This window comes from Meles meles, chromosome 8 (assembly GCF_922984935.1).
Source record: "Meles meles chromosome 8, mMelMel3.1 paternal haplotype, whole genome shotgun sequence".
NCBI lineage: Eukaryota > Metazoa > Chordata > Mammalia > Carnivora > Mustelidae > Meles > Meles meles.
Window position 1 is genome coordinate 56,759,415 of NC_060073.1, and position 21,617 is coordinate 56,781,031.

Here is a 21,617-nt window from a genome sequence, read left to right on the forward strand (position 1 = left end):
TCAATATCTTAGGAAAAAAAAAGCGGAAAGACACTGTTATAGAAAAGCTAGTTTTCTCTCTGTTTAAAAGGGCAAAGTTTTCTTAGGATAATTGATCTGTTAAAAAATGTTATGGTTTTCTCTTTGCCTGCCCAGAAAATTCAGTTTCTATGTTTTGTTTTATCAGGTGTTTAACATCCTTAATTATATTTAGGCATCTGTTTTAAAACTTTCTAGGGTTTTAGCAATTGTCAATTGTTGACAAGATTTACATTGTAAATGAGATCTCTTTGACTCATAAGACTTTCCCTTGATATACTAAGTTGCTCAGTAAGTGCTGCTAAACCAATGATGAACCTTGGGTAAATGCTATAGCTACTCCAGAGGTTCTATACATTTACTAGAGATTAATGTTTTTTTTTAATTATTCATTTATTTGTTTATTTACAGCATAACAGTGTTCATTGTTTTGGCATCACACCCAGTGCTCCATGCAGTACATGCCCTCCCTATTAGCCACCACGTGGTTCCTCAACTTCCCAACCCCCCCACCCCTTCAAAACCCTCTGGTTGTTTTTCAGAGTCCATAGTCTCTCATGGTTCATCTCCCCTTCCAGTTTCCCTCAACTCCCTCTCCTCTCCATCTCCCCATGTCCTCCGTGTTCTTTGTTATGCTCCACAAATAAGTGAGACCATATGATACTTGACTCTCTCTGCTTGACTTGTTTCACTCAGCATAATCTCTTCCAGTCCTGTCCATGTTGCTACAAAAGTTGGGTATTCATCCTTTCTGATGGAGGCATAATACTCCATTGTGTATATGGACCACATCTTCCTTATCCATTCATCCGTTGAAGGGCATCTTGGTTCTTTCCACAGTTTGGCGACAGTAGCCATTGCTGCAATAAACATTGGGGCACAGATGGCCCTTATTTTCACTACATCTGTATCTTTGGTGTAAATACCCAGCAGTGCAATTGCAGGGTCATAGGGAAGCTCTATTCTTAATTTCTTCAGGAATCTCCACACTGTTCTCCAAAGTGGCTGCACTAACTTTCATTCCCACCAACAGTGGAAGAGGGTTCCCCTTTCTCCACATCCTCTCCAACACACCTTGTTTCCTGTCTTGCTAATTTTGGCCATTCTAACAGGTGTCAGGTGGTATCTCAATGTGGTTTTAATTTGAATCTCCCTGATGGCTAGTGATGATGAACATTTTTTCATGTGTCTGATAGCCATTTGTATGTCTTCGTTGGAGAAGTGTCTGTTCATATCTTCTGCCCATTTTTTGATATGATTATCTGTTTTGTGTGTGTTGAGTTTGAGAAGTTCTTTATAGATCCTGGATATCAACCTTTTGTCTGTACTGTCATTTGCAAATATCTTCTCCCATTCTGTGGGTTGCCTCTTTGTTTTGTTGACTGTTTCCTTTGCTGTGCAGAATCTTTTGATCTTGATGAAGTCCCAAAAGTTCATTTTTGCTTTTATTTCCTTGGCCTTTGGAGACATATCTTGAAAGAAGTTGCTGTGGCTCATATTGAAGAGGTTACTGCCTATGTTCTCCTCTAGGATTCTGATAGATTCCTGTCTCACGTTGAGGTCTTTTATCCATTTCGAGTTTATCTTTGTGTACGGTGTAAGAGAATGGTCGAGTTTCATTCTTCTACATATTGCTGTCCAGTTTTCCCAGCACCATTTATTGAAGAGACTGTCTTTTTTCCATAGAATATTTTTTCCTGTTTTGTCAAAATTATTTCACCATAGAGTTGAGGGTCCATATCTGGGCTCTCCACTCTATTCCACTGGTCTATGTGTCTGTTTTTATGCCAGTACCATGCTGTCTTGGTGATCACAGCTTTGTAGTAAAGCTTGAAATTGCGTAACGTGATGCCGCCAGTTTTGTTTTTGTTTTTCAACATTTCCTTAGCAATTCGGGGTCTCTTCTGATTCCATACAAATTTTAGGATTATTTGCTCCAGCTCTTTAAAAAATACCAGGGGAATTTTGATCGGAATGGCGTTAAAACTATAGATTGCTCTAGGCAGTATAGACATTTTAACAATGTTTATTCTTCCAATCCAAGAGCATGGACCGGTCTTCCGTCTTTTTGTGTCTTCTTCAATTTCTTTCATGAGTGTTCTGTAGTTCCTCGAGTACAGGTCCTTTACCTCTTTGGTTAGGTTTATTCCCAGGTATCTTATGGTTCTTGTTGCTATAGTAAATGGAATCGATTCTCTAATTTCCCTTTCTGTATTTTCATTGTTAGTGTATAAGAAAGCCACTGATTTCTGTACATTGGCTTTGTATCCTGCCACGTTACTGAATTGCTGTATGAGTTCTAGTAGATTGGGGATGGAGTCTTTGGGGTTTTCCATATAAAGAATCATGTCATCTGCGAAGAGAGAGAGTTTGACTTCTTCCTTGCCAATTTGGATACCTTTTATTTCTCTTTGTTGTCTGATTGCCGTTGCTAGGACTTCTAATACTATTTGAACAAGAGTGGTGAGAGTGGGAATCCTTGTCGTGTTCCTGATCTCAACGGGAAGGCTGCAAGCTTTTTCCCATTGAGGATGATATTTGCTGTGGGACTTTCATAGATAGATTTGATGAAGTTCAGGAATGTTCCCTCCATCCCTATACTTTGAAGCGTTTTCATCAGGAACGGATGCAGGATTTTGTCAAATGCTTTTTCTGCATCAATTGAGAGGACCATGTGCTTCTTCTCTCTTCTCTTATTGATTTGTTCTATCACATTGATTGATTTGCGAATGTTCAACCAATCTTTCAACCCAGGGATGAATCCCACCTGGTCACGGTGGATAATCTTTTTAATGTGCTGCTGGATCCTGTTTGCTACAATCTTGTTGAGAATCTTAGCATCCATATTCATCAGTGATATTGGTCTGAAATTCTCCTTTTTAGTAGGGTCTTTGCCTGGTTTGGGGATCAGGATAATGCTGGCTTCATAAAAAGAGTCTGGAAGTTTTCCTTCTGCTTCAATTTTTTGGAACAGCTTCAGGAGAACTGGTGTTATTTCTTCTTTGAAAGTTTGGTAGAATTCCCCAGGGAATCCATCAGGTCCTGGGCTCTTGTTTTTTGGGAGGTTTTTGATCACTGCTTCAATCTCATTACTAGATATCGGTCTATTCAGGTTGTCAATTTCTTCCTGGTTCAATTTTGGGAGTTTATAGTTTTCCAGGAATGCATCCATTTCATCTAGGTTGCTTAGCTTATTGGCATATAACTGTTGGTAATAATTTCTGATGATTGTTTCTATTTCCTTTGTGTTAGTGGTGATCTCTCCCTTTTCATTCATAATTTTATTAATTTGGGCTTTCTCTCTTTTCTTTTGGATTAGTGTGGCCAGTGGTTTATCGATCTTATTGATTCTTTCAAAAAACCAGCTTCTAGTTTCATTGATACGTTCTACTGCATCTCTCATTTCTACCTCATTGATCTCTGCTCTCATCTTGATTATTTCCCTTCTTGCATGTGGAGTTGGTTTGATTTGTTGTTGATTCTCCAGTTCTTTAAGGTGTAGAGACAGCTGGTGTATTCTGGATTTTTCAATGCTTTTGAGGGAGGCTTGGATGGCTATGTATTTCCCCCTTAGAACCGCCTTTGCTGTATCCCATAGGTTTTGGACCAAAGTGTCTTCATTCTCATTGGTTTCCATGAATTGTTTAAGTTCATCTTTGATCTCCTGGTTGATCCAAGCATTCGTAAGCAAGGTGGTCTTTAGCTTCCAGGTGTTTGAGTTCCTTCTGAACTTTTCCTTGTGATTGAGTTCCAGTTTCAAAGCATTGTGATCTGAGAATATGCAGGGAATAATGTCAGTCTTTTGGTATCGGTTGAGTCCTGCTTTGTGACCCAGTATGTGGTCTATTCTGGAGAAGGTTCCATGTGCACTTGAGAAGAATGAGTATTCTGTTGTTTTAGGGTGGAATGTTCTGTATACGTCGATGAGGTCCATCTGGTCCAATGTTTCATTCAATGCTCTTATTTCTTTATTAATTTTCTGTTTCAATGATCTGTCTATTTCTGAGAGAGGCGTAATAAGATCTCCTACTATTATTGTATTCATATCAATATGACTCTTTATATTGATTAATAGTTTTCTTATGTAATTGGGTGCTCCCATATTGGGGGCATAGATATTCACAATTGTTATATCATCTTGGCGGATAGTCCCTTTAAGAATTATGTAGTGTCCTTCTGTATCTCTGACTACAGTCTTTAGTTTAAAATCTAATTTATCTGATATGAGAATTGCTACTCTGGCCTTCTTTTGAGGCCACTAGCATGAAAGATTCTTCTCCATCCCTTCACTTTCAGTCTGGGTGTATCCTTAGGTTCAAAATGGGTCTCTTGTAGACAACATATGGATGGGTCCTGTCGTTTTATCCAATCTGCAACCCTGTATCCTTTTATGGGCGCATTTAGGCCATTCACATTGAGAGTGATTATTGAGAGATAGGTTTTTATTGACATCGTGTTGCCTTTGAAGTCTTTCTGTCTGTAGATTGTTTCTATATCTGTTCAATGATATTCTTAGGATTTTTTCTCTTTTATAGGACCCCTGTTAATATTTCCTGCAGTGTCGGCTTGGTGGTTGCATAGTCTTTTAAGCCTTGCTGGTCTTGGAAACTCTTTATCTCTCCATCCATTTTAAATGTCAGTCTTGCTGGATAGAGTATTCTTGGTTGCATATTCTTCTCATTTAGTACTCTGAATATATTTTGCCAGCCCTTTCTGGCTTGCCAGGTCTCTGTGGAAAGGTCTGACGTTATTCTAATGGGCTTTCCTCTGTACATAAGGAGCTTTTTTGTCCTAGCTGCTTTTAAGAGGGTCTCTCTTGAAACATAATTCCTCATTCTAACTATAAGGTGTCATGAGGACTTTCGAGAATTTAAAATCTTGGGAGGAAATCTCTCTGCCTCTAGTACATGAATGTTGTTTCCATTTGTGAGATTGGGAAAATTTTCATAGACAACTTCTTCCACTATGTCTTCTAGACTTCTTTCTTTTTCCTCCCCTTCAGGGATTCCAATAATTCTGACGTTCGAACATTTCATGGCATCGTTTATTTCCCTGATTCTGTTTTCGTGGCTTCTGAGCAGTTTTTTCCAGGCTTCCTCCTGATCCTTTCTCTCTATCTGTTTGTCCTCCAGATCACTAATTCTATCTTCTGTCTCAGTTACCCTAGCTTTTAGAGAATTTAGATTGGATTGGAACTCATTGAGAGCATTTTGAACATCATCCCTGGTGGCTTTCAGTTCTGCCCTAACATTGTGAATATTATCCCTGGTGGCTTTCAGTTCTGCCCTAATCAATTCTGTTTGGTCATCCATGACTTTCTCCAACCCAGCTATTGCCTGGATAATTGTTAGTCTGAATTCCTTTTCTGACAGATTGTCTATGTCGATAGCCATTAGCTCTGTTGCAGAAGGCACATCCTCTGTGTTTTTCTTCTGTTGGGTATTCCTCCTCCTAGTCATTTTGGAAAGAGATAACTGAACAGATGCAGCTGGACTTATCGATTGTGGTGCAGTCAATGTCCACCCTGGAACGCTTCTGTGCAATCAGGATTCCCCACCCAAATGAGAGAAAAAAGAAAAGAAAAAGAAATAGAGAAGAAGAAAGAAAAAAAAAAGGAGAAAGAAAAAAGGGAAAAAAAAGAGAGAGAGAGAGAGAGAGGAAAAAAAGGGAAGATAAAAGAGAAGGCTCAGCCCAAATGGGCCACAAGGTAAGTTTTATGAAGTATACAAGCAAAAACAGACAAACAAAAAGACTGATAAAAGTATATGATAAGAGAAAATATATATATATATATATAAGCAAAAAAAAAAAAAAAAAAGGGAAGAACCTCATCAGAAAGAACCCCAAGTGTAAGATTTATATATTATCAGGACAAACACAAATTCACAGAAACACTGGCAGAAGGAAAAATTCTCAGTGTGGGCGAGGAAGGTTATTTTGATTCTTCCTGAAGGTATCTTGATGTTTTTGTTAAGGGACTCAACTTTCCTAAGTTACAGGGGGATTAGAAACTGGTTTGCCTGTAGGGGTAGCATTGATTGGGGAAAGGGGATTACCTTGAAGTTTAACTCTATATGTATAGTGGAAAATAAAAATTAAAAAAGAATAAACTAGACTAAACTAAGTTAAAATTAAAAAAGAATTAAAAAAAATAGAAAAGCAAAAGAAAAACATGGGTGTATGTATCAAAAAGTTCAGGTTAGAAGGTTATTAAAGAATTTGATTGTCTGGACATCTCAGTGTGATGGTAAATAGGTTAAAAAATTATCTGTATGTATAAAAAAAAGAACCAGGATATTGGTAAAGAGTTAAAAATAAAAGTTGTATTTATGAAGTAGTGGTGGTTGTTCTCTTGTAGTCTTTTTTTTTTTTCTTCCTTCCTGGTTGGTTTTCTGGGGGAGGGGCCTGCCACTTGGGTTTTCAGACAATGATGTTCCCTGAGTTAGGCCCCCTGCTCCCCTCAAGGGGGTGAGCTCTGAGGAAACTGTTTTTTTCAGCCTTTTGTTCTCTGGGGGATTTTATGTTCTTTCATCTGCTTTCTCTCACCTTGACAGCTTTTGATGATTTTTGGAGGTTTAGAGGAGAGCATACTGCACCCCGACCTCCCTCTCAGAGAGAAGCCCCAGAATGTTTTGGAAAAGCTGCTGGCTGAATCAGTTCTGAGTCACTGTCCCTGGGGATGCAGGAGCTCCTCATTGTACCCAAAACCAGGGCAGCGGTGGCTGTCTAGGCAGCTCCAGACCGCCAGAGAGGTTCCGAGCAGAGATCGCACACTGAGATTTTCCCGCTGTCCCAGGCTGGGAATGTCTGGTTTTTCCGGATGCCAGAACTCCAGACTAGCGCCTATGAGCACGTATCCCAAGGGAGGTTGTGGGATGCGCGCATTTCAGGATTGCCATCTGGCCAGGCTCCCAGCCCCTCACGGGAGCCAGACCCCACTCGTTCTCGGGCACGCTGGCGTTCAGGCACACTGGCGGCTCAGGGACAGAGACCTGATTTCTCTGCCGCACTCTCTCTGGCTCAGTGCCAGGGGAGTCTGTCCTGGGTCGGGGGACTTAGGTCCCTGACCCTAACCGCCCAGGTTCCCACTATTACCCCCCACGATCCTTTGCTCTTTGTTTTTTGAGTGCTTTCAATCAGATTCCAAGTTAATGCTGGTCCCCAGACGCAGAGCACTATCGTGTTGGGGTATTACTTTCCAATCGGTCACCTCTGGTGACTCCCTCCCCGTTTTGTTTATCTTCCGATATCAGTCCGATGCTCCCAGTCTGCTTTACCTGCCACTGGCGTCTTCTGCTCCTGTAGAGATCCAGACGTGTATAATTCTGATCTCAGGCTGATTTCATGGGTGGTCGGAGTTCTTTGGTAGGTAATCAGCTCACTTTAGGGTACAGGTTGAAATGGTGCCTCCTCCTACTTCCCCGCCATCTTGACTCCCGAGATTAATGTTTTGATAAGGGTCATCACTTAATATTTAGCCATATCTATTCTGAGATTTTGTCATTTGTAATTGTTTTAGTTCTCTTGTAAGATGAATTCCGTCCTAAAGGAAATTCATATGGGAAGACTTTCAGGACAGATACAGGTCTTTGATATGTTAAAATCCTGGGAGCTGAAATGGGTAAAGATTTACAGAAGTAAGGGTTATATTCAGACTAAACCAGAATTAGTAACATGGGACTAGATGAACTGAAAGGTTGTAATGTTGTGTCTCTTAATGTTTTAAACATTATGGGTTCTGTAATGTTTACTCCTCTAGACTAGGGAAACTTTTTCTTAAGTTACCTGTAATTTATAGAGATGTAAACGTACTCATTTGCAAACTAATCAAGACATTCAACTTTTCTCTCTGTCTGGACCCTCTGAAACCAAAAGGGCTCAATAGGTATTCTTTCTTCCTTGGCAATCAGTCATTTGCATAAGATCAATAAGAATCTGTTCTCCTTGTAATAGGACAGTAGTAGAAACTGGATATTTTACCAAGGCTTTGACTGGAATGTCAAATTCGAAAAGACTCAGACATGACCAAACAGTTTAAAGGAATGAAGGTTGACTTTATGAAACCTGGAGCCATAAAGCCCTTTGGAACTGTTGGCCTGATACCTTGCTTACATAGTCCCCAGCAGCCTTACCAGGTGAGTAAAGAATGTCACTCCCTGGCAGGGGCAGGGCCTCAGGTTGCCCAAGTCGACAGGTATTACAGGCATGTCTGATAGCAAGTATGTGGCTTGGCTTCTGGCCTGGAAAGGCTACTAAAGGTCCAACCTAGAGATTCCTTATAAAAAGTTCCAGCAAAGCAGATTCTAAAAGATCTATACGATCACACTCACTGTTCTTGCTAAGCTTATGTCAATAATTAGGCCAAGTTTGTTAAAACTGGACTTGTTTTTCAAGTAAATTAGTCCTGATTTGGCTATCTCTGGAAATGAGGGTTATTTTAGAGAGAAAAATTATGTTTTAATAACCCACCTTTATGGGTGTTAAATCCTAAATTTGATTGTTTTTAAATGTTTGTTTACCTAAACTAAACAGCTTAAGGTAAACTTCAGAGAAGTTACACAGTAACTCGTGTAAAGGATCTTGCCTTTGCCAGTCAGTCAGCCCTAGACAAACAGACTTACTGAGTGCCCCAGCATTGGCCATCCCAGACATTACCAAGCCCTTCCACTTGTATGTAGATGAAAAGGCAGGGGTGACTGAAGAAGGAGTTTTGACTCGGACTCTGGGGCCTTGGCAAAGGCCAGTAGCCTATCTTAGCAAGAAACTAGATCTAGTAGTGGCTGGGTTCCCCCTTGCCTCGGCATAATTGCTGCCACGGCCCTCCTGGTCAAAGATGCAGGCATATTTACAGAAATGGACTAAATTAGACTATAAAGGGGATTGGGCTAAGACTAGAACAGGAAAGTTAATTCTTCCTCAAAGACTAGGAAGAAAATTGGTAAGTCACATACATCAGGGCACTCATCTGTGTACACACAAGCTTAAGAAGCCTATGGGCAAGCAGTTCTAGGTTTCTAAATTAGGGCCTTTGGCTCAAGATATGGTTGATAGATGCACTCACTGTCAGGCGGTAAATGTGGAAAGAACTAAAATGGAAAGAAAAAAAAAAGGTTTGGGTTGCCTCTTGGGATCGGGTCAGACAATGATCCCGCATTTGTGAGTTCAGTCTCACAGGTATTGGCCAAAGCTATATGCACTAATTGGAAACTACTTGTCCGGCTCCAGAGCTCTTGGCAAGTAGAACGAAAAAAAAAAAAAAGAATCAGACTCTTAAACTTTGACAAAGTTAATTCTGGGGACTGGCAGTAGATGGGTAAATCTCCTTAACTTCATCCTCCTCAGGGCACAATGTACACCCTACTTAAATAAGGTGACTCCATTAGAAATAATGTTCAGGAAACCCCCACCCTTCTGCCCTTGATTACAAGAGGTTGCTCTAGCAGAAATGACTGATCAGTCTGTACTGTAAATTGCTTCATCAAAAGTTCATTTTCAAAAAATATAGTAAATGTTTTAATAAGCAAGTTTCTTATGGATTTGTGTTCCAGTATATTACCTTTATTTATTATCTTTTGTCATTTATATCTTATATTCATATCTTGTCTTCTCTGATCATTTTCCTTGACTTTATATTTCCCAAAGGAAGGCCCTGATTTCAAAATAAGGAAAATGGTAAGATGTCTTGATACTTAAACTATCTTGGAGTTGTCTAAATGACCATTACTTATCACAAAGATTTGCTTGCATACTTTTCTTAAAAAAGCATAATAGACATTATTAGGTTTGTTTTACTTTCTCTTCTTAAGATATTTTAATGTTTATATTCAGTTTAGTTCACATATAGTGTATTCTGTGCTTCAGGGGTAGAAGTTAGCAATTCATTGGTTGCATGTAACAGCCAGTACTCATTACAACAAGTGACCTCCATGATGCCCATCACTCAGTTACCCCATGTCCCCCCTCTTCCCCCTCCAGCAACCTTCAGTTTGTTCCCTATAGTTAAGAGTCTCTTATGGTTTTGCATTCTCCAAATTTTAATTCTGTTGTGAGAGGTCTCTCATTATCCATGTAAGATAAACTTTATGATGATTGTTCACTTTTTAGATTAGATAAAACAGATTCGTTTTTATATTTAAAGATACTAAAAATGTATTAGTAACATACATCATGGAATAAACAAGAACGTTGAAGCTTTGGTAATGTCTTTATTGTCCATAATTCATTTTTACAAATGGGATACTTATGTGCTACTAAAAGGGTAATCACAGATTAAAAATCCTTAAAAGTTAATTGTGTGTTATGTATCAGTTAGGAATTCCATTCTCTTCCGTTTTGATAATGTTAGTGAAGATGATAAACTTAAAAACTAAGTTTACAAATAAGGACTGCCTTCCCACACCAGCCACCTATTTACCCTCTACTGTACAATCTTAAAAGAAGAGATGGGATACTTTGGAAACATCATCAAAAAAGATGGCCCTGATCCTCACTAGAGAAGACTTCTCAGGTACTGTAAGTACCTCACAGCACAGCAGTGAGACTCCAAGGAATTGATCCTTGAATACATGTTTCCAGCTAATAATATCTCTTTTCTAAGGAAAATTATTAAGGCATTCACATATTGGAACCTTAAAAATCCTCCAGAAGCAGATAATCCTTTGAGGGCAAGAGCTCACCCCAAATTTTCTGATTATCAGATGATGACACTATGTCCAGCCTCTAGGCAAGAAAACAAGCCAAGTTAATTTTTGAGATCTCTGTTCTCTTTTATTAATTTGCTTTACTATTCATCTTCCATATTCTCCTAATTTTGTGTATTTTACCCAGTCTTGAATTTGTTTTAGTAATTTTTTTTTTTTTTTTTTTAAAGATTTTTTATTTACTTATTTGACAGAGAGAGATCACAAGTAGGCAGAGAGGCAGGCAGAGAGAGAGGGAAGCAGGCTTGCTGCTGAGCAGAGAGCCCGATGCGGGACTCGATCCCAGGACCCTGAGATCATGACCTGAGCCGAAGGCAGCGGCTTTAACCACTGAGCCACCCAGGCGCCCCTGTTTTAGTAATTTTTAACAGGGAGATAGTTATTACAGTTACTTAATTGTCCTTTCCCCCAAAATATAGGGAGCACATTATTACAATTACCTTTTAATATAATTTTTATAGAGATGGCTTAGTTATTTGGCGTGGAAACCATGAGAAGATTAAAACCAAGATACAGGTCAGACCCTGGCCTCAGCCCAATGGCAAGAGAACCTAGTTTTAGGATGGATCATAAGTAAATAATTATTTCATTGTAAGAAAAAAATAGAATTTTTTTTTTTTTTTTTTTTTTTTTTTTTTTTTTTTTTTTTTTAGAGAGAGAGTGTGAGTGGAAGGGCCAGGGGTGGAGGGGGTAGGTACAGGGCAGGGGAGGGCAGAGGGAGAGGAAGAGAGAATCTTTTTTTTTTTTAATTTATTTATTTGACAGAGAGAGATCATGAGTAAGCAGAGAGGCAGGCAGAGAGAGAGGAGGAAGCAGGCTCCCCACTGAGCAGAGAGCCCAATGTGGGGCTCGATCCCAGGACCCTGAGATCATAACCTGAGCTGAAGGCAGAGGCTTAACCCACTGAGCCACCCAGGTGCCCCAAAAATAGAATTATTTTAACATGTACATACTTTCCTCTTTAATAGGATCTATTATACCTTGTCACTGCAAATGTCATATTCTGTTGTATTACTTTACTTCCTCTCTCCTTAGAGTGTGAATTTCTGAAGTCACACACTATGTCTTATTCACCTGTGAAACTCAGTGCCTACTGTACCTATTATATCGTTGATCTTCAATATATACTTTTGTATGAATGTTCAACTAAAAGGGTCAATAAATAAGTAGTCTTTCTAAAGTACTTGCAAAAGGCTTGTTGTTGCTGTTGTTGTTAGTAAATTAGAGATGTCCAAAGACTGAGCAGGTGTGGCAATGGGGAGTTATGCATAATGGTTATAAAGTTTCTATTTATGATGACAAAATGTTTGGAAATACATGATGCTGATGGCTATATTACATACTGGTTTGAAAGGCACGTTGTGTGTGATATATTTTATAATGGCAAAATAAAAATCTTGTTGATGTCTGCTTATATGACCCTTATGCTTCAAACATCACATTACAAATTAAATCAAGTCATTATAAGTTCAATCTCAGATCTTAGAAAAAGAAAGATATGTATACTGAAGTTGAAAAGTGGCAAAAATGCCTTAGAAGATGGAGAGTTCTCTGGCAGTCTGGAGCTGCCTAGACAGCTGCCGCTGTCCTGGTATTGGGTACAACGAGGAGCTCCTGCATCCCCAGGGACTGTGACTCAGAACCGATTCTGACAGCAGCTCTGCAGAGCATTCTGAGGCTTCTCTCTGAGAGGGAGGTCGGGGTGCAGTTTGCTCTCCTCTAAAGCTCCAAAAACCATCAAAAGCTGTCAAGGCAAGAGAAAATAGATGAAAAAACATAAAAACCCCCAGAGAACAAAAGCCTGAAAAAAACAGTTTCCTCAGGGCCCACCCCCTTGAGGGGAGCGGGAGGACCTAACTCAGAGAACATCATTGTCTGAAAACCCAAGTGGCAGTCCATTCACCCAGAAAATCAACAAGGAAGGAAGAAAAGAAAAAAAAAGTAAAGAAGACTACAGGAGAACAACCACCACTACTTGATAAACACAACTTTTATTTTTAGTTCTTTACCAATATCCTGGTTCTTTTTTTTAATACATACAGATAATTTTTAACCTATTTACCATCACACTGAGATGTCCAGACAATCAAATTCTTTAATAACCTTCTAACCTGAACTTTTTGATACATACACCCATGTTTTTCTTTTGCTTTTCTATTTTTTTAATTCTTTTTTAATTTTAACTTAGTTTAGTCTAGTTTATTCTTTTTTAATTTTTATTTTCCACTATACATATAGAGTTAAACTTCAAGGTAATCCCCTTTCCCCAATCAATGCTACCCCTACAGGCAAACCAGTTTCTAATCCCCCTGTAACTTAGGAAAGTTGAGTCCCTTAACAAAAACATCAAGATACCTTCAGGAAGAATCAAAATAACCTTCCTCGCCCACACTGAGAATTTTTCCTTCTGCCAGTGTTTCTGTGAATTTGTGTTTGTCCTGATAATATATAAATCTTACACTTGGGGTTCTTTCTGATGAGGTTCTTCCCTTTTTTTTTTTTTTTCTTATATATATATTGTTTTTTTATCTTGTCATATACTTTTAGCAGTCTTTTTGTTTGTCTGTATACTTCATAAATCTTACCTTGGGGCCCATTTGGGCTGAGCCCTCTCTTTTATCTTCCCTTTTTTTCCAGTCTCTCTTTCTCTCTTTTTTTTTCCTTTTTTCTTTTTTTTCTTTCTACTTCTCTATTTCTTTTTCTTTTCTTTTTTCTCTGATTTGGATGGGGAACACTGATTGCACAGAAGCGTTCCAGGGTACACATTGACTGCATCACAATTGATAAATCCAGCTGCATCTGGTCAGTCATCTCTTACCAAAATGACTAGGAGGAGGAATACCCAACAGAAGAAAAACACAGAGGATGGACCTTCTGCAACAGAGCTAATGGCTATCAACATAGACAATCTGTCAGAAAAGGAATTCAGACTAACAATTATCCAGGCAATAGCTAGGTTGGAGAAAGCCATGGATGACCAAAGAGAATTGATTAGGGCAGAACTAAAAGCCACCAGGGATGATGTTCACAATGTTAGGGCAGAACTGAAAGCCACCAGGGATGATGTTCAAAATGCTCTCAATGAGTTCCAATCTAATCTAAATTCTCTAAAAGCTAGGGTAACTGAGACAGAAGATAGAATTAGTGATCTGGAGGACAGACAGATAGAGAGAAAGGATCAGGAGGAAGCCTGGAACAAACAGCTCAGAAGCACGAAAACAGAATCAGGGAAATAAATGATGCCATGAAATGTTCAAACGTCAGAATTATTGGAATCCCTGAAGGGGAGGAGAAAGAAAGAAGTCTAGAAGATATAGTAGAAGAAGTTGTCTATCAAAATTTTCCCAATCTCACGAATGGAAACAACGTTCATGTACTAGAGGCAGAGAGATTTCCTCCCAAGATTTTAGATTCTCCAAGTCCTCATGACACCTTATAGTTAAATGAGGAATTATGTTTCAAGACAGAACCTCTTAAAAGCAGCTAGGACAAAGAAGCTCCTTACATACAGAGGAAAGCCCATTAGAATAACGTCAGACCTGTCCACAGAGACCTGGCAAGCCAGGAAGGGCTGGCAAAATATATACAGAGTACTAAATGAGAAGAATATGCAGCCAAGAATACTCTATCCAGCAAGACTGACATTTAAAATGGATAGACAGATAAAGAGTTTCCAAGACCGGCATGGCTTAAAAGACTATGCAACCACCAAGATGGCACTGCAGAAAATATTAAGGGGGGGTCCTATAAAAGAGAAAAAATCCTAAGAATATCATTGAACAGAAATATAGAAACAATCTACAGACAGAAAGACTTCAAAGGTAACACGATGTCAATAAAAACCTATCTCTCAATAATCACTCTCAATGTGAATGGCCTAAATGCGCCCATAAAACGACACAGGGTTGCAGATTGGATAAAACGACAGGACCCATCCATATGTTGTCTACAAGAGACCCATTTTGAACCTAAGGATACACCCAGACTGAAAGTGAAGGGATGGAGAAGCATCTTTCATGCCAATGGGCCTCAAAAGAAGGCCGGGGTAGCGATTCTCATATCAGATAAATTAGATTTTAAACTAAAGACTGTAGTCAGAGATACAGAAGGACACTACATAATTCTTTAAAGGACTATCCACCAAGATGATCTAACAATTATAAATATCTATGCCCCCAATTACATAAGAAAACTATTAATCAAGATCAAGAATCATATTGATATGAATACAATATTAGTAGGAGATCTTAATACACCTCTCTCAGAAATAGACAGATCATTGAAACAGAAAATTAATAAAGAAATAAGAGCATTGAATGAAACATTGGACCAGATGGACCTCATCGACGTATACAGAACATTCCACCCTAAAACAACAGAATACTCATTCTTCTCAAGTGCACATGGAACCTTCTCCAGAATAGATCACATACTGGGTCACAAAGCAGGACTCAACCGATACCAAAAGACTGACATTATTCCCTGCATATTCTCAGATCACAATGCTTTGAAACTGGAACTCAATCACAAGGAAAAGTTCAGAAGGAACTCAAACACCTGGAAGCTAAAGACCACCTTGCTTACGAATGCTTGGATCAACCAGGAGATCAAAGATGAACTTAAACAATTCATGGAAACCAATGAGAATGAAGACACTTTGGTCCAAAACCTATGGGATACAGCAAAGGCGGTTCTAAGGGGGAAATACATAGCCATCCAAGCCTCCCTCAAAAACATTGAAAAACCCAGAATACACCAGCTGTCTCTACACCTTAAAGAACTGGAGAATCAACAACAAATCAAACCAACTCCATGAAAGAAGGGAAATAATCAAGATTAGAGCAGAGATCAATGAGGTAGAAATGAGAGATGCAGTAGAACGTATCAATGAAACTAGAAGCTGGTTTTTTGAAAGAATCAATAAGATCGATAAACCATTGGCCACACTAATCCAAAAGAAAAGAGAGAAAGCCCAAATTAATAAAATTATGAATGAAAAGGGAGAGATCACAACTAACACCAAGGAAATAGAAACAATCATCAGAAATTATTACCAACAGTTATATGCCAATAAGCTAAGCAACCTAGATGAAATGGATGCATTCCTGGAAAACTATAAACTCCCAAAATTGAACCAGGAAGAAATTGACAACCTGAAGAGACCGATATCTAGTAATGAGATTGAAGCAGTGATCAAAAACCTCCCAAAAAACAAGAGCCTAGGACCTGATGGATTCCCTGGGGAATTTTATCAAACTTTCAAAGAAGAAATAACACCAATTCTCCTGAAGTTGATCCAAAAAATTGAAGCAGAAGGAAAACTTCCAGACTCTTTTTATGAAGCCAGCATTATCCTGATCCCCAAACCAGGCAAAGACCCTACGAAAAATGAGAATTTCAGACCAATATCACTGATGAATATGGATGCTAAGATTCTCAACAAGATTGTAGCAAACAGGATCCAGCAGCACATTAAAAAGATTATCCCAGGTGGGATTCATCCCTGGGTTACAAGGTTGGTTGAACATTCACAAATCAATGTGTGTGATAGAATAAGTGTGTGATAGAATCAGTGTGATAGAACAAATCAATAAGAGAAGAGAAGAGAAGAGAGAAGAGAAGGGAGAAGAACCACATGGTCCTCTCAATTGATGCAAAAAAAGCATTTGACAAAATCCAGCATCCATTCCTGATGAAAATGCTTCAAAGTATAGGGATAGAGGGAACATTCCTGAACTTCATAAAATCTATCTATGAAAGACCCACAGGAAATATCATCCTCAATGGGAAAAAGCTTGCAGCCTTCCCGTTGAGATCAGGAACACGACAAGGATGCCCACTCTCACCACTCTTGTTCAACATAGTATTAGAAGTCCTAGCAATGGCAATCAGACAACAAAGAGAAATAAAAGGTATCCAAATTGGCAAGGAAGAAGTCAAACTCTCTCTCTTTGCAGATGACATGATTCTTTATATGGAAAACTCCAAGGACTCCACCCACAAACTACTAGAACTCATACAGCAATTCAGTAACATGGCATTATACAAAGTCAATGTACAGAAATCAGTGGCTTTCTTATACACTAACAATGAAAATACAGAAAGGGAAATTAGAGAATCGATTCCATTTACTATAGCACCAAGAACCATAAGATACCTGGGAATAAACCTAACCAAAGAGGTAAAGGACCGGTACTCGAGGAACTACAGAACACTCATGAAAGAAATTGAAGAAGACACAAAAAGATGGAAGACCGGTCCATGCTCTTGGATTGGAAGAATAAACATTGTTAAAATGTCTATACTGCCTAGAGCAATCTATACTTTTAACGCCATTCCAATCAAATTCCACTGGTATTTTTTAAAGAGCTGGAGCAAATAATCCTAAAATTTGTATCAATCAGAAGAGACCCCGAAATGCTAAGGAAAGTTTGAAAAACAAAAACAAATCTGGCAGCATCACGTTACCCGATTTCAAGCTTTACTACAAAGCTGTGATCACCAAGACAGCGTGATACTGGCATAAAAACAGACACTTTGACCAATGGAACAGAGTGGAGAGCCCAGATATGGACCCTCAACTCTATGATCAAATAATCTTTGACAAAACAGGAAAAAAATATACAATGGAAAAAAGACAGTCTCTTCAATAAATGGTGCTGGGAAAACTGGACAGCGGTAGGTAGAAGAATGAAACTCGACCAATCTCTTACACTGTACACAAATATAAGCTTGAAATGGACAAAAGACCTCAACATGAGACAGGAACCCATCAGAATCCTACAGGAGAAGATAGGCAGTAACCTCTGTGTTATCAGTCACAGCGACTTCTTTCAAGATATGTCTCCAAAGCCAAAGGAAACAAAAGCGAAAATGAACTTTTGGGACTTCATCAAGATCAAAAGCTTCTGCACAGCAAAGGAAACAGTCAACAAAACAAAGAGGCAACACACAGAATGGGAGGAGATATTCACAAATGACAGTACAGACAAAAGGTTGATATCCAGGATCTATAAAGGCACCTCAGGGTGCCTGCGTGGCTCAGTGGGTTAAGCCTCTGCCTTTGGCTTGGGTCAAGATCTCAGGGTCCTGGGATCGAGCCCCGCATCAAGCTCTTTGCTCAGCGGGAAGCCTGCTTTCCCGCCTCTCTCTCTGTCTGCCCTTCTACCTACTTGTGATCTCTCTCTGTCAAATAAAAAAAAAAAAATTAAAAAAAGAAAAAAAAGAACTCCTCAAACTCAACATACACAAAACAGATAATCATATCAAAAAATGGTCAGAATATATGAACAGACACTTCTCCAATGAAGACATACAAATGGCTATCAGACACATGAAAAAATGTTCATCATCACTAGGCATCAGGGAGATTGAAATTAAAACTACATTGAGATACCACCTGACAGCAGTTAGAATGGCCAAAACTAGCAAGACAGGAAACAATGTGTGTTGGAGAGGATGTGGAGAAAGGGGAACCCTCTTCCACTGTTGGTGGGAATGCAAGTTAGTGCAGCCACTTTGGAGAACAGTGTGGAGATTCCTCAAGAAATTAAGAATAGAGCTTCCCTATGACCCTGCAATTGCACTGCTGGGTATTTACCCCAAAGATACAGATGTAGTGAAAAGAAGGGCCATCTGTACCCCAATGTTTATTGCAGCAATGACCATGGTAGCCAAACTGTGGAAAGAACCAAAATGCCCTTCAACGGATGAATGGATAAGGAACATGTGGTCCATATACACAATGGAGTATTATGCCTCCATCAGAAAGGATGAATACCCAACTTTTGTAGCAACATGGACTGGAGTGGAAGAGATTATGCTGAGCGAAATAAGTCAAGCAGAGAGAGTCAAGTATCATATGGTCTCACTTATTTGTGGAGCATAACAAAGAACACGGTGGACATGGGGAGATGGAGAGGAGAGAGAGTTGAGGGAAACTGGAAGGGGAGATGAACATGAGAGACTATGGACTCTGAAAAACAACCAGAGGTTTATGAAGGGGCGGCAGGGTTGGGAGGTTGAGGAACCAGGTGGTGTGTAATAGGGAGGGCACATACTGCATGGAGCACTGGGTGTGGTACAAAAACAATGAACACTGTTACGCTGAAAATAAACAAAAAAAAAAAAAAAGAAGAAGAAGAAGATGGAGAGTTTCTGATCAAAGAAAATAAACAGTGAAAAACTGGCTCAGGAGAAGACTTATGCATTGTGTATGAGGATAAACTGGTTCTCTGCTTTCATCTCTTTCAAGGTATAAAAGACTAACGCCCCAGCTCCTACGGAAGGTAAGTCTGTGCTAAATCATGATGGCCAGCTCTTTGGAAAAAACTACTTGTTAACTCTGACTATCCTGGGTACCCTGGCTAGCACTAGCAGGAAAATCTATATCCTCTGATTTTGTACATACCCAAAATGTTGATTAAATGAGGCACACAAAAGGTCACACTACCTCCATAGTGGCCCACAAAATCATTTACATGTAAAGTTCATCGCGCAGAGAATATCGGGCAAAAATACAAAGATCGTCAGAAATGAAGTGACTATATTTGCTCCAAAGTGTCATTTCTTGGAACAATTCTTTGAGAAAAATGAGTTATGGCTTTCCCATTGATACATGTGCTACCAAACTTCTTACAAAGAGTTGAATAGCAGTCATCTGTCTCCATCTGTTTAAATCTAATGCCAGATCCAGAAGATCCTGGGATGCCTCTCAGCCCATCTTTTGTCTACGGTTGACACTGTTACTGCAATCGGTCTTGGTCTACGAAAGTGCTGGCCATCGGTCAACATGGATGTGTGTGTCCTTCTCAATTTCTTGAAGCTGTATGTGAGTAAATCTTTTCTGATCCCTTTTCCTCTTTCCAGTGCTGGGTTTTCTGAAAATAGAGTAACTTACTGGCTCTTACTGTCAAAAGTACTACTACCATGCCTCCTGATGTTTTCCTACAAAGATTCAAAGCCTACAGCCACATGACGAGCCACATAATAACCTAACAGGAAAATAGTATTCTGTAGATTCAGCAAGTATAAATGTGTTGTTCTAAACACTTCAAACTCTTTCAGATAATACATGATGCTGGCTTGCTAGAATTACCAGAAACAGAAATCTCCAGCTCAAGGAAGGTGACAGATTAATTGTAACTTTTCCCATTGATCCTTGGGGTACACAGAGAGTCTAGCTACCTCCTTCCCATAAAAAAGCCAAATATTCTCAGGCGGATCTGCTTGGTATTAATGCCATAGACCAGAGGGTTGAGAACAGGGGGCACAAGGAGATAGAGATTTGCAAGTACAATGTGGACATGAGGAGGTACTTGGTGGCCAAAGCAGTGGGTGAAAAAGGAAAAAAAGGCTGGTACATAGAAAATAAGAATCACACAGATATGGGCCCCACAAGTGCTAAATGCTCGGGATTGGGCATCCTTGGTGGGCAGGTGCAGCACAGCCTGCAGGATCAGGCCATAGGAGGTGGCAATGAGGACCACATCCATGCCAGTGACTGAAAGTGCCACAGTGAGACCATAAATGGTGTTGGGCTTGATGCTGGCACAAGCCAGCTTGGCGATGCCCATGTGCTCACAATAGGTGTGGGGGATGATGTGGTGTCCACAGAAGGGCAAGCATTCGATGAGGATGACAAATGGAAAAACAAAGAGGAGGGCACGGACCACACATGCCAGACCCATCTTCCCAATCACTGCGGCATTGAGGACGGATGTGTAATGAAGCGGTCGGCAGATAGCCACATAGTGGTCAAAAGCCATGGCCAGTAGAACAGCTGACTCTGTGCCAGAGGCAGTGTGAACAAAAAACATCTGTGTGAGACAGCCATGGTAGGAAATTATGTGGGACCTAAGCCAGAAGATTGTTAGCATTTTGGGCAATGTGGTGGAACAGAGAATCAGGTCAGTGATAGAAAGCAGGCACAGGAAGAGGTACATTGGCTCATGCAGAGTTCTATCTGTCATGATGATATAGATGATGGTGCCATTGCCAATGAGAGCAAGGATATACATGGAGCAGAAGGGGATGGCAGCCCACATGTGCTGGTCTTGCATCCCAGGGATTCCAAGTAGAATAAATGTGGAAGGATGGAAGGCAGTGTCATTGGTGACCGATGCAGAAAGCATAATGATGAAGAGAACACACGGCTTTGTCTTCCTGAAAGTGGTTAGAAAATGAAATGGATCATCCTAGATGTCACGTATTCTTCCCACAAAACCATTCAGTTTCTTGCCTCTCTTCATTCCTTGCAATTCTACTCCAAGTCATGCCTTCCTCATTTCTTGCCTGGGATATTAACATAGCTTTGTAAATAATATGCCTACTTCTAGGCTTCCCATCAATCAGTGAAGCCTCTACATTCCTAGGAAATATTTTATCATGTGAAATTCATCACCAATAACACAAATATAACCTTTCTTAGTGTATGCTACTCAGAATCCCTTGTGTTACCCTCCTCTGGTCTAAACCCAACACTTCCCATCATATTCTAGGTCCTGGGACCCTGGATATAGTCCAGTCCAGACTCTCCTGCTCACCCACTTCTGATTGGGTTTGACCACAGGAAACACCAGCAGAAGATTAAAGGCAGGTGAGGGATTTATTCCTTCAACTCCCTCCCCATAGGATTGCTGCAAGCTGGTTTTTTCTCTATCGTTATCCTACTTGGGCCTTGGTTTCTTCTTATAACCATGTCCTCCTCTTGTCCCCTCAGTCCAAGGGATGACAACAGTGCCTGCTGTCACTAATCCAGGAACTTCACAAACACTAGTGACTTCCCTACCCTTACCTACATATTTAAAAATGGTTTTTGTATTACACGGCCCTGGCAGTAATGCCTTATATACATAAGACCAAAAAATAGCATTTAATTGGTAAACAGATAAAAGATTG

General features: G+C 39.7%; 1 protein-coding gene across 1 annotated transcript; it reads right to left on the minus strand.

Moving 5' to 3' along the window:
* Positions 1–19,900: 19,900 nt before the first annotated feature.
* LOC123947982 (olfactory receptor 52D1-like) lies at positions 19,901–20,851 on the minus strand. The gene has a single exon (XM_046014356.1). The coding sequence runs from the start codon at positions 20,849–20,851 to the stop codon at positions 19,901–19,903; it is 951 nt and encodes a 316-aa protein (XP_045870312.1).
* Positions 20,852–21,617: the final 766 nt, after the last annotated feature.